At 40.3% G+C, this 13,620-nt stretch overlaps 1 protein-coding gene across 2 annotated transcripts; it reads left to right on the forward strand.

Annotated features, from left to right (window-relative positions):
- The first annotated feature begins 5 nt into the window (after nt 1-5).
- On the forward strand, nt 6-13,359 carry ttc22 (tetratricopeptide repeat domain 22). Of its 2 annotated transcripts, none has more exons than XM_049588361.1 (9): nt 6-126; nt 6,643-6,926; nt 8,223-8,523; nt 9,110-9,165; nt 10,154-10,269; nt 10,376-10,494; nt 11,567-11,728; nt 12,025-12,177; nt 12,254-13,359. In XM_049588361.1, the coding sequence occupies exons 2-9, from the start codon at nt 6,664-6,666 to the stop codon at nt 12,788-12,790; spliced, it is 1,707 nt and encodes a 568-aa protein (XP_049444318.1). In that variant the 5' UTR covers nt 6-126; nt 6,643-6,663; the 3' UTR covers nt 12,791-13,359. The 2 variants fall into 2 exon arrangements, with proteins under 2 accessions (XP_049444318.1, XP_049444319.1); XM_049588362.1 differs by lacking the exon at nt 6-126 and adding an exon at nt 6,508-6,554.
- Nucleotides 13,360-13,620: the final 261 nt, after the last annotated feature.

The following is a 13,620-nucleotide window of genomic DNA, read 5'->3' on the forward strand; positions in this document are numbered from 1 at the left end:
ACGCTGAGCTACATTGCGCAGATTCCACCTGCATGATGACAGCGACCAGCAGCCGCAGAGTGGGAGAGGAGAGGAGAGGAGACCCCAGACTGACAAGTCAGCTGCTGTGACATCATACAGCTTCCGGTAAGACTTTCAAAATAAAACTTCAGGAACACGTTGGAGTAATGTAAACTACCAAAATAAAATAGCAACTCTAGCAACCCTAACCCTAACCCTGTTACTATAGTAGATATACTTACTATGGTAATGGTTGCAAACAGTTCAGGTATTGCAATGTAAAGTTGCAGAAGTAATGAATACTTTGATATATATACAGATAGAGATTTCTTTTTGCAGAAGGTGCATAGAAGTAAAAAGGTGTTTACAGGTATATATGAATAAGGTATATTTACTTACAAATATACAGTGGTGGAATGTAACTAAGTACATTTACTCAAGTAATGTACTTAAGCACAAATTTGAGGTATACAGTGGTGGGAGAGGTAGGTCATGTACATAAAAGTAGCAATACCACAGTGGAGAAATATTCTGTTACAAGTAAAAGTCCTGAATTCAAGATTTTAAGTTGCTAAAGTAAAATACGCCTGATTATCATCAAACTATACTTACCAAGTAAAAGTACTCAAGTAGTTATAAAAATACTAGTCCATATCAGAATAATGTATGTTACAATATTAGATCATAATTATTGATAGATTAAAGTACCCTATGCGTCATTTTAATGTTGAAGTTGCTAAAGATGGAGCTAAATGGGGGCGTCAGTGGCTTGGTGGTGGAGCAGGCTCCAGGTTCCGGGTTCGACTCCAACCTGTAGCCCTGCATGTCACTCCCTCTCTTTCTCCTCCTGTTTGTCTGTCCATCAATTAAAGGCCAAAAAGCCCTCCAAAAAATCTTTTTTTTAAAAAAAGAAAAAAGATGGAGCTAAATGTATTACTTCATAGCTTCATAACACAATAATTTGATTTGTTAATTATACTTCGTATTGATGATCTGAAGCTGTAAAGTAAATGGGGCTGCAACTAACGATGACATCTCATTGTCACTTAATCTGTAGATGATTTTCTCAATTAATCCATGAGTTGTTGGGTCTATAAAGTTTCAGACAATGGTGAAAAATGTTGATCAGTGTTTCCCAAAGCTCAAGATGACGCCCGCAAATGTCTTATTTTGTTCACAACACAAGATTCAGATTCAGTTTACTGTCATGGAGGATTAAAGAAACCAGAAAATATTCACCTGTGAGAAGCTGGAATCACAAAATTCTGACTTTTTTTTTTTTTTTTTTTTTTTGAAAATTTACTCCAATTACTCATTAATTCATTCATATTCTGTAATTGAGTCTCCTGTTAGGGGTCATGGGAGGGCATGAGCCTATCCCAGCTGATTACCAAATTAATTTAACAGTTGACAACTAACTGATTATCTATTAATCATTGTTGCTCTAGTGAATAAACTGATTAAATAAATGTAGTTGAGTAACAAGTGCAATATTTCCTTCTAAAATGTAGTAAAAGTATGAAGTGGCAGAGAAAGGAATTGCTCAGCTAAAGTCCAACTACCTCAAAATTGTACTTAAGAGTAGTATTTAGGTAGATGTAGGCTATAAAGTCAGGCTAGTTTTTAAACTGTGTTTTAAATTTCCTTGACTCCAGAGGCCGCTATGTAGGGATAGCTGCACATTCACAATGCCAAATGCCCAGAGTGTGGGAAAACATGTTGCACCTTTCCTGATTTTCGCCGTGGTTGGCAGAAGTTAGTATATACTATAAACTGAACTGTGAAGAGAGAAGATGCTTTTTTGCTTCCCGTGTGTGTTTTTCAGATGGTAACGTTACCTGGTCAAGAACAGGCAGGATCTCAAGCATCTTCCTAAGATACACAAAAGCAGCAGGACAATGCGGTAACACTGGACTGGCTTGGTAGAGCAAATCAATCTTTTAGTTGCCAATTTTTTCAGAATCAGAAAACTCTAAGTTGATTTCAGATCATTTCATTGCAAATCTGTTTAGATGCAGCACAGTCCCTGTGGGGTGGGATGGATGAAGAGTCTAATCAGTGTAATAAAGTATGACAGATGTCTGTGTTACTAAAGACTATCACATTACTCTCTTTCACACACACACACACACACACACACACACACACACTGTGTCTCTTCATGACAACGTTCTCCCAGGCTGCACAGTCTCAGTCCAGGCAAATGTTTCCTCAACAGGCCTGGACCTCCTCATGTGAAACCATGAGCTCTGTAGGTGCCATAACACATCAAGTTAAAAGCTCACAGTAATGCGACTGGTGGGCTGACGTGTTGCACTGGCAACGGTTTGGGGCAACAGAGATTTAAATGTTGCTGAGGAGAGAAAGCATTTTAAAACGTGCCATTAAATCTATATCTGAAGATTGTTTTACCCACAAATGCTAAGTAACAAAGACAGATGGTTAACAAGGTCCTTAAACATCCCAGTTTTACTGTGTGAAAAAGACATGAAACAAATCACGAAAAGAACTCCATTAGTCATCATTGTCGGTAAGTTTGCTCTGCTAAGGCTTCCTGAAAATGTCCAGTGCTACCGTATATATCTATAACACAAAGAGACAGTGCAAAGAGACTTTGACTTGTGTAATCTGCAGTCGGAGAAGGCCTCTGGAGAGCTGAAGAGTTGCTTTTTGCTGCGAACACTCACTCAGGGTGCCAGAGAGAGGCTGACTCAGAATGGAAATACAGTTGTAGTCAACGGTGATGAGGTGGCTTGGAAAGGCAGACAGAGGAGTTTCATCTATAAGCACTAATTACACGTGCAAGTGGGCCTCAGGAGAGTAAATGATGAAGGGGGAGCAATAAAAAGAGGGGCAGGAGGAGGGTGGACATATGTATTAAATAACAATATTTTAAAAGCAGGATTCAGGATCTGAAGTGGATTAGGGCTGACTCTTTCTGATACGGCCGGAGAGCTGCCGAGACTACCAGAGTGGGGCTCCAGTTTCAGATGGAGAACATACAATATAATTCATACTTAATCTTAAATCCCTCCATTTTAATACCACCTTGGACCAGACAAAATAGTGAAGGTGTATCAAAGGCATTAATAACTGGGGGGAGCTCAGTTTAGAGAGAAGGTATAAAGTCTAGATTAATAAGGCTTTCCTGTGATCCTCTGATCCTTTTGTATTTGGTGTCACATCTCGTGAGGGGCCCCAAATTTCCTGGCTATGCTCCTGTCAATGTAAATGTAAAGTCTCTGCAGAGAAGGATTTCAGAGATCTTTGATGTTTGGGTTGCCATCTTTGCTTTTACTCTTTCTGTTCATGATATACCAGGTAACTTTTCCATTCTCATCCCTGACTCTTTGTATATTATTCTTTATCAGTTACACACTCTCCTTTTGTGCCAGGAATTAAGACAGACACCAAAAGTAGGTTACCAAGGGGTTAGTTTGAAAGCTAAAAGGACCTTTATCAGTATTTGGAACACATATCCTAATCCCACTTTACAGGGAGTGTTGCAAAGGCTGCAGGGATTATTAGGGGTCAACATCTTTCCCATAATACCTTTGTTTTGCTACTTGGCATCTGGGATGTAATATCAGCTAAACTGGAGCCTTCTTAAGCAAAATGCTGTTTAAATTCTGTTTTTGGCTGGGAGGGTGCACAGCCACACAAACAAGCATCTGTAATCATTATGTTACCATGCAATCAGCCTGGTATCCACGATGGCCACCATGGCAACGGCTGTCGAGAGGAGAAAATTTTCAGATTTCTGTACACCCACATAGTACAAATGGAAAAGGCTGCCCACGATGAGGCTATACTAAATACACATTTATGCAACTCTGCCTAGGTGTATCAGCTCTGTTCATACCCGACTGAGGCATGTGTGTGTGGGTTTGCATGCTCTCTCAATATTTCTGTGGGTTTTGCCCCAGGTGATTCAGTTTCTGACCACATCAAGAACCAGCGTGCTTGGTATTAGAAGTACTTCTCTCATTAACCTTTGGGCAGATGATCTAGTGCTTCCAGCTGTGAACCGTTCGTGCAGACTTCTTCCTTTTCAGACAGGACTGCTGTTTTCCATTGAACTGTTCAAAAAAAAACTGGGCCTCCTCTATCTCTGAGTAACTGTCTGATTAATCTAACATCATCCTGCCCCTGTCCCTCCAAACTGTACCCCCTGTCCAACTCTGGACTGTGATGAACAGCCATCAGATGTTTAAAGTCCCCCTTCTCTCAAAAATGAGTTTTCCTTATTGGTATTTCATGTTTATGTTTGTGCAGAATGATGCATGTGCTGGTTTTGAAAGACATGCATTTATCTGCTGAAAAGGGAAAGTTTCCATGTGCTCACCTTAACTATCAGGTTAAGACTAGTACAAATGAACAGGGATTTGTGACATCACAGCTAGTTTGGAAGTCAATCACGGCCCAGTATGCTACTAACACAATGGAAACTTGAAACCTTCAATGTGCACACACGGTAAGAATGGACTTTTCAGTGATGCAGGAGACATTATATCATATCCCATTTCTGCCGATATATTCCCCTAACCCACACTGGACTTTTAACTAATGAACACAAGATAAGTATGTTTTCTTTAGTTTACATTATAATCACCTGAAAAAAAGAATTGTTGTGTTTTCGTACCTTAGAATGAGCCGTTTATATCTACACAGGGAGCAGGTCCTTGTCTACAGAGATCTCCATGCTGTACTGCCATGTTTCTCCAGTAGCCCAGAACGGCTAAACCACACACTGGCTCTAGATGGGGCCATTCATGTTTTTTGGCATTTTTGCATCAGCCATAGCAGTTCACAGCCCCTCCAAACACAGATTTATTTTAAAGTAAATCTGTTGAATTCAGTGTTTTTACCGGTTTAAATCAATGGGTCAGTTTGTTTCGGAGATGAGGAGACCTCTGTAGATAATTCAGCTCCCGGTCAAAACCCCAACAAAGCTCACTGAAGGAATTCTAACCGGGAGAAGGTTCAGCTGGTTGCAATCTGCAGTCCTCACAGCTAGATGCCATTACATAAATCTTACACACAGTTCCTTTAGCTTTTGATGTAAGAACTGTTGGCACATATTCTGGATTTTTGAGAGAAGAGGCTTTTTGGTGGAAAAAGAGAACATATGAGACACAAACTATCATTCAAATCTGAGTATTTTTCAATTTCTTAAACATGTCTTGAGGAAATCTTTCAGTTTTACGTATTTAACTTAAGTATGTTTGTAACAATGTGTGTGTGTGTGTGTGTGTGTGTGTGTGTGTGTGTGTGTGTGTGTGTGTGTGTGTGAAAGTACGACTGATAACTGTGTATATGCTGATTGGAGAGCTGCCAGAGTGCAAGTTTTTAATTGTATGCAAATATGCTTGTGACATTTTTATCTGATGACAATTCATTCTTTGAATCTTTGAATACTGACTAACAGTACTTCCTGGGACTACCCCTCTGAGCATGTTTTATATTGGTCTTATTACATCTAAGTTGCACTTACTATAATCCTCCTGGACTTTGTTTGTAATTGATTTGTTCCCACCTGCGGGTGTTATTGCTCCCCAGCTGTCAGACCAGGGCTGATCTCTCTTTGAATTATCTCTCCAATGGTCTCTTGTGTGCTGAGGCTCTGTGGGCTTCTTCCCTGTCTTGTTAGAGAGCTTTCATTTGCTTGGGAACCACTTTTGATGTGGGCCTGTGAAGCCCATTGAGACATTGCATGTGATAGTGGGTTTAAAACACTTAACACCCTCTCCTCTTTGTTCCACTGGCTCATCATGATGCGAGTTTACCCTCTGGTGGAAGAGTTTGGATTTGTATGCAAAAGCATTTTAAAACAAAAATATGCTTATCATGTGTTTGTCTGATTTTCTAAGATAGTATTGTAACCTGCAAGATCACAAGGTTTTACAGTTAATGTTTGCTTTTGTTAAATGTTTGCAGGCTATATCTGCATAATGCCTTCAGGTGTTTTAGAGTTTCTGTCAACAGCTCATCATACTGCTGCATGCAAATTTTGATGAAATGAAAGGTTATGTAAAATAAAGTTTCACTGAGTTCCCTTTGGTGTTTTCCCACTCACACTGATCCTGATGGTTCACATTCTTCTGTTAGCTGACACAGGGCAGGGGGAAGAGGGGGGCTGACTGAAACATCCTCCAAAACAAGACTTAAAAACTATGTTTACAAAATGTAAGAGACATAAATAATATCATCCTGTCAGAAAAGACTTGAAGGAATGTCAGTTGGTGTTTCTGTTAAAGAGCCAAATATGGAAAAAACAGCAACATGAAAAAAACAAATGACACAGTCTCTCTTTTTAGAAAGAAAAAAAAAATAAAAAGAGATGATGACTAAGATTTGTGTATTTATGGGTGAGAATCAAAAGTGAGAGTTGATACAAAAAAGTGTGTGGGAAACATATGTATCTATAGTTATACACTATCTCCCCTTAACACTAGCTATTCCACTCCCTAGTCACTCCCAAGCCTAACCTGTTCGACCTGTCTGCATGTGGGTGTTGAACACAGTAGATTTAACTGTCGGCTGAGCAGGACGAGGTATTTTTCTTGTTCAGTATCTTAGGTCAAAATACTTAAAAAAAACTCTTTCAGTATAGCACTATACTTCTTGTCTTTCTTAAAATAGCAGGTGGAGGAGGAGGAGGCCATGGAGGCAGACGGCACAAAGGACATCGAGTCTCTCATGGAGGACATGGACTACATCCCCGGCCACTTCCACCTGGACCTCAACCTCAACTGTGATCCCGTTGGGCCTGTGAAGCTGAGACTCAGGGACACTTACCTAAAGCAGGAGAGCCTGCGAGGCGAGCTGGAGGCCGAAGCTGGGTATCTACAGTATGCTGTCCGAAATCTGCTGGGTCTGCTGGCTTTTCACCTGGAACATTTGGACACAGCTGAGGAAATTTTCAGGTGATGATACGCTGTCATTTTTTTTAAAAGAGGGAGAATATTCCAAATATTCACTAAGGGAGAGGCCTCGTTTTGAGACTGTTTTTGCATGGTTTCACAAGAGAGCTTGACTAGTAATGTGTGTTGCAAGCTAACCAAGAAACACCAAAAAGCATAGAAAAAGCAGCACATGACATTCTACCAACTATAGTAAAAAAAAATCAAGACTATAAATCCACAGTCATCTTATACACTAGTTGACAGATTGTTAATGGCTGGGCCACAAATAGAGGTTGCAAAATAACAAACATATGTTAACATGAGCGCGCACACATTTGGCATATTTGACTTAAACAAGTAAAATCAACAAGATCAACAAAACTATTAGTTGATCCAGTAAAACTTCTGCTCCCTGCAGAAACAAGATGTAACCTCCTAGCCAATTACACTCATAATTAAGTGGAATGTTGTAGTAATTATGTAATGTAATTGCCCTCCGATAATCATTAGTCTTTCATATTTACTTTTTGTAGCTTGCATATTAGAATACTTCTCTTTTCCTCTGCTAATGTTTTACAGATGTCAGTAAAGTAGGCTTGTATGATACTATTTAAGTTGAATTTTACTTGCTTTACCTCAACTTTGCATTTTATCTTGTACTTCCTCTCCGCTGTGACACTTCAAGTTTTATCTTATTTCGGTAACACCAATTTCTTGATTCCTGAGGAAAGTTCATACTGTACCAGGACACAGATTAACAAGAGTCTACTGTCATGCTAGCAGCTCTGTGAGCTGAATACTAATGTCAGCATGATAACATGCTCACAATGACAATGCTAACATGCTAATGTTTTAGCAGGTGTAATGTTTAGCATGTTCACCATCCTAGGCATGTTAGCATGCTAATGTTTACTTACTAACACTACACACAAAGAAGGACCTGGGGCTGATGGGAATGTAGTTTTGCAGGTGTTTAGTCATAAACCAAAGTATGGTAGCTCACAGTTCATCCTGAGGAGGACATGAATATTTGTGCCAAATTTTCAGTAGATATTAAAACATCTCAGTAAAGACAAAAATGTCTAGAGCCTAATTCTTGTGCTAGAGAAAAAAAAATCAAGGGATCACCAAAATCAGTAGGGTTCATCCTCTGGGGACAATGAAAATCTTTTCACAATTTCATTGAACTCTAATCTTATTTTTGTCAAAATAGAAATGAAACATCATGGAATATTTCGAAATCAATTCCAATATTCAAGACCTTTATGGAGGGATGTTTTTCTAACTCCACTCTCTCTGTGTCTCTGCACCTTTCAGAAGCATTTGTAAGGAAGACCCTGGTAACCTCAACGCCTGGGCCAACCTGGGCTACGTGTACGACAAGCTGAGCAGAGAGTTTGATGCAGGGGAGTGTGTGGAGAAAGTGTCCCATCTCATGGGGTTGGACGGTGGAGAGGATTCTCAGGAAGAGGCCAGGATCCTGGCGGCTCGCTGCCTGGCTGAGCAGGCTTATGTTTATCCCTACGATGTGGAGCTGGACAGTGAGGAAGACCTGAGAGACAGACTGACAGCAGCGTTGACACTTTACAACAGAGCCCTGGACTACGGGGGTCAGCTGGTGAGATACACAAGCGGTGATACTCAGAGTATATCTGTTAATGACTTTGTAAAAGCCTGGGATTAACATGTGAATGTAAGGAGGAGCACTGAAACAATGACTGGTTATGTAACAAGACCACAAGCATCATTCTGTGACTCATAATGTTCCAGCATTTCAGTAATTGGTATTTATGTTGGCAATCCTTAGATACCCACCCGCTATTCATTGATTTGTATTTATGTTGCCGATCCTCAGATATGTTTTAATTAATATTTCTTCTACTACTCATTTCACCTGCAAACCTTTACTGACATTGATGGATGTGACTGTGCTCAGAGGATTTATGAATATGAAGCTCATAGTGACATGGATATGAACCATGTATTTCCCCCAAATCAAGTAATGCCAATTCTACTCTTCAAATTACAAATCTGGCACAGCACAGAGTTCTTAGTTTGCTTTCAGTCATTCAAGACATGTGCAACACTTTGTTCACTTGGGTGGAATAGCAATCAAACAATGCCTAAACAATCTGAAGACTTCAATATTTATGACTGCACAATTAATGTCTAGTCTATTATTAACAAATCTTGCTGTTTTTCAGATACCAACAGAGGAAAAACGAAGCTGGTATTTTAAAATGGCAACCATCTATATAAGGTACAAAACAAAATCATAAGAAGATAACCGCTACACCACTCAAAGGAGCAGTGTGTTGGATTTAAGGGTATTTAGTGGCAGTGGTGGGGACTGCAGATTGCAACCAGCTGAAACTTATTGCTCCTTCCTCTCCCTCTCCAAAACAAACATGCCAAATGGATAAAACCATTAAAAACACTAAATTGAGCTGTTTCAAATTACAAATCAGTGACTCTCCCACACTGTTCAGTAGGTCGCAGCTCGGCTACTGCAGCAGCACCTGCTAATGTCAAATCACCTATTTTCTCTGATAACTTAATGTGTGCTCACCTTATTTCTGACCCAGACATACAGGGGCCGAATTATTCACAGAGGTCTCTTCCTCTCCAAAACAAACACATCTGGTGATTCAAGCCAATAAAAACACTGAATAAAGCAGTTTCATGTTACAAATCAGTGTTTTTTCAATGCTGTTTGGCATGTTGGGGGTGGGCTGCTAGCTTAGCACCTGTTATATGTGCATGCCTTTCTTCTATTCTTCTATGAAAACTTAAGATCAAGATGTTCAGGAGGTTTTTACAGGGAGCCAATTTATCCACAGAGGTCATTTCCTCTCCTAAACAAACTGACCCAGTGATTTAAAGTGAAAACACACTGAATAAAGTAGTATCATATTAAAAAACATCAGTGTTTTTCTGATGCTCTTATCACAGATGGGCTGCTAACTATGGTGGCCATTGCAAAAAGGCAAATGCCTTTATCTGGGGTAAGTGTCCTTCATAGGCTACTTTAAAAACATGGCGGTGCAACATGGTGATTAACAACCCACTCCCTATGTAGATATAAATGACTCATTCTAAGGGAACAAAAACATAATTCTTATTTTCAGGTGATTATACACTCTAAAAACACACTTATATTTTACTTTATTTCTGCCAATATACCCCCCTAAATCATACACACTGGACCTTTAATGTATGATTTTTTTTAAGTCATTTTCTCCCTGCAGACTGGACGACATTGTGAAGACCAAAGATGACTCTGAATACTCCAGACTCTCTCACTACAATAAGGGACTGAGGCTTCTCAATGAAACACTAGAATCAGAAAAAAACCAACACAAAGGTAAAAACATTATGTCTCTATATGAATAAAGCTGCTCTGAGATGCATTAGAGCAGTGCAGCTTATAAGAACCTGGTAAAAACTCTGATTATGATCTCCCTCCACAGCTCTGGCCTGGTGTTATGTCGGCATCATGTTAGAGAGGAAGGAAGAGTTCTCCACTGTGCCTATGTCTATACATGACTGTGGCTACTCAGCCTCCGATCCCCTATCCTGCTTTGGAACTGTAAGTTAACCCACACATTTAGATCTCTCAAAAAAATACTGTCAAGCTAGGAAAAAAACTTTTGTCTCCCTGTCTGGCAGTGGAGTAATTACACAAACACAAGTCTTTTTTTTAAAGATATTTTTGGGGCATTTTTAGCCTTTAACTGATAGGACAGACAAGTGTGAAAGGGGGAGAGAGAGAGGGAGAGACACGCAGCAAAGGGCCACAAGCTGGAGTTGAACCCGGGCCGCTGCGGCAACAGCCTTGTATATGGGGCGCCTGCTCTACCACTAAGCCACCGACGCCCCAAGTCTTTTTTGGCTTTAATCCTTCCTCTGAACGTGTTTCTATTTTATCTGGAGCATCCACTCCAGAAACCTTTTTTTGGATGCTTTTTAGGATTTTCGGCCATAGCTTATGCCTTTTCTTTGCCCTTTAGCTCTGGCTGGCTGACGTAAAGTGCAACAATTCTGGTGCACTGGCGCAGGAAAGTTACCCCAGACACCACAATGGTGGAATACTGACAAACACAGAGAGCTTTTCTGGTGCCAACAGGCTTAATCAGCATTGTGTGAAGTTGTTTGGCAAGGTGTTGGATGTAACAGACATTCATTTACATGAAAAAGTCCTACAATCCAGCTTTAAATAATTAATTTTTCTGATCATTAGTCACAGTCTTCGAATGCTTGATGTTTTTGCCAATACTCTTTTTACAGTTTCACACTTCAACCTGCAGACTCCTGTCTTCAACCTTTATTAAATGTCTTTAGCTCACTGCTGTGCACCTACTTATACACTACTGCACAGTGAAGCCAGACTTATTTGTCTTGTGTGTTAATGTAACATTGTGTCATTAATTCTTGTACAGATGTAGCAGCACAAAAAATTATGAATTATGTAAAATACCCAATGTCTCAATCTACATGTTGAGTCCCTCAACTAAAATGAACTTAGCTGTTTGTTTGTGTGATTTGGGAGTTACCACATCTCATGCTCGCAGTAGGAACTGCTTTAATTTATGTGACTTCTTTAATATATGTAATTTATATATTTTCGCCATAACATACAGTGTAACTGTCTGTATCCTCAGGCTATAAACTTGGCTAGTGGTGATGCATTCACCCTAAACCTTTTGGCAAAGGTCTTCTTTCTACTGGGCAAACATGAGATGGCCACAGGAATCTGCAACATGGCCCTGAACGTGCTCCCAGACCCAGAGCTCAACTGGCAGGCTTACTGCACCCGTGCCAAGGTACTGCAGCCAATCAAGTTGATGCCAAAACCAAGTTGGCAAAGCTCAGTCAATTACCATGTGAAATCCCTTTAATGCTTGAGAATTTGCATGAACTGAAACTGGCTGAAAAAGCCACCGAATTCACGTATTTGTGCAGTTGGATCTAATGTTTCTAATGAGCTATGTATTTATAATCAGTTTATATGGTTAAATTGAAATTTTACACATTGCATAAGGTGATGATTTTCATAAAATTAATAAAATAGGATGTTCATAAAAAGGTGTACAAGTATTTATATATGTTTTTCTTTTAGATCAATATGATGCTCTACGTCAGGGACCTGGAGAAGGCAAAACATGGTGAAGGTGGAATCCCAGACCGACAGAGGCTAACTGAGGCCAGAAAAGACTTGGACAAGGTTCTTAGTGTACGTCCATGTCTGCGGACACACCTGGAGATGGCACAGGTAATAACACAAACAACTAATACGCAATTCTTTTTTACAGTAACATGGGTTTACAGATTCATGTCTCTCCCTTTAGGTGTACTACTACATGGGTGTAGATGCACTCCAGGAGAGTCTTTTGGTGGATGAGGTGTCAGTGAACAGTGCGTTGGTGAGTCTGTCCCACGCCCTACAGTTTCATCTGGGTGACAGCTTGCCTGACCTCCACGTGCTCCGAGGACGCTGCCTCCTGCTGAAGGGCGAGGAGCAGAACGCTGCAGACTGCTTCAAACGTGCGATGGAGTTGGAGAAACCAGGGAGCACAGACACCACAGCCCTGCGCTGCCTCCTACAGGCACTCTTGACTCTGTTCATGCAGGGAGGCCCTGACCCAAGCCTTGCCATCACCCAGCTGGAGTTATGTGTGCAAAAGGCAGAGGAGAGGTACCCCCAGGACTTTGTTAAGTCTGAGCTGAGGTGTCTGTACAGGACTCACACAGCAGAGGTCACAGAATTATCCAGGGCTCTGATCAGAACAGGCAGACTGGACCTAGTGAGGAGGCTACTGGAGACAATAGTGCCTAAACAACTGTATAAGAAGACACCAAAGCCTCGGTCTTTCCTCTTTGCATGAAGCCAGTATGTGACTTTAATAGACATACAGGCACATGACCTAACCAGACCAGACATGCAGTAATTAATGAACTTCTTGACAGCATTTCACAGATGAAAATGAACAGCGGCTGCATGTGCGCTATAATTAAGCTGTCTTTAATTTAATGGTTTATTTCAAAGCTGTGATTCTTCTTATAACTTCTGGAAAGACTGGATGTACAGAGTAACCTATACTTACAGTGTTACAGCACAGAGGGATATTCATTTTAAGCTTGTTCACAGTGGAAAATTACTGAATTGAAGAGTGAGTGGTTGGATGTCTATATAATGAAATGGCTATGGTCAGGATTGGCCCTCATTGGCCCTTCTGCAGTGGCTGTATAAATGAAATGAGTGGTTTTCAACATAAATAGTCTTATTTCTTGTAAGTAATATTTAAATAATGTTACACTACCTCTCCTTGTGTTTGAATTTTAATGCTCTACCGCTGATGACCAACAGATGGAGCTACAGACTAACAAGATGTAGCCTGGTTGGTGAGAGGTTCTGTTTATAGCTAGAAATAAAGACCTTTTTTTTTTTTGATTACTCATTTTGTAATTTATGTGTGACCCCTGCCTCAACTTTTGTACAAGTACAGGTGAAGTTCAATAACAAAGCCAACAGTCATTGTGGGCCAAAGTGCCATAACAGGCTTTTATTACACAACAGCAATTTTACAAAAGCAGTTTAAAGTTGAAGCGTCTTGCTGCAGGGGTGTGGCGCACCAATCAGCAGGCCAGTGAGCTTGAGGTATACCATCAGTGTATAACCAAAACTACACACAAGACAAACCCTGTTACCTCAACC

The sequence above is a fragment of the Epinephelus fuscoguttatus genome, linkage group LG10, assembly GCF_011397635.1.
Source record: "Epinephelus fuscoguttatus linkage group LG10, E.fuscoguttatus.final_Chr_v1".
In the NCBI taxonomy this organism is placed as follows: Eukaryota; Metazoa; Chordata; class Actinopteri; order Perciformes; family Serranidae; genus Epinephelus; species Epinephelus fuscoguttatus.

Bases quoted from the DNA above. Each gene is read 5' to 3' on its own strand.
- ttc22 (XM_049588361.1), top strand. From the start codon at position 6,664: ATGGAGGCAGACGGCACAAAGGACATCGAGTCTCTCATGGAGGACATG. The intron at 10,495-11,566 runs GTAAGTTAACCC...CTGTATCCTCAG, and splicing joins CCCTATCCTGCTTTGGAACT to GCTATAAACTTGGCTAGTGG. The intron at 12,178-12,253 runs GTAATAACACAA...CTCTCCCTTTAG, and splicing joins CACACCTGGAGATGGCACAG to GTGTACTACTACATGGGTGT.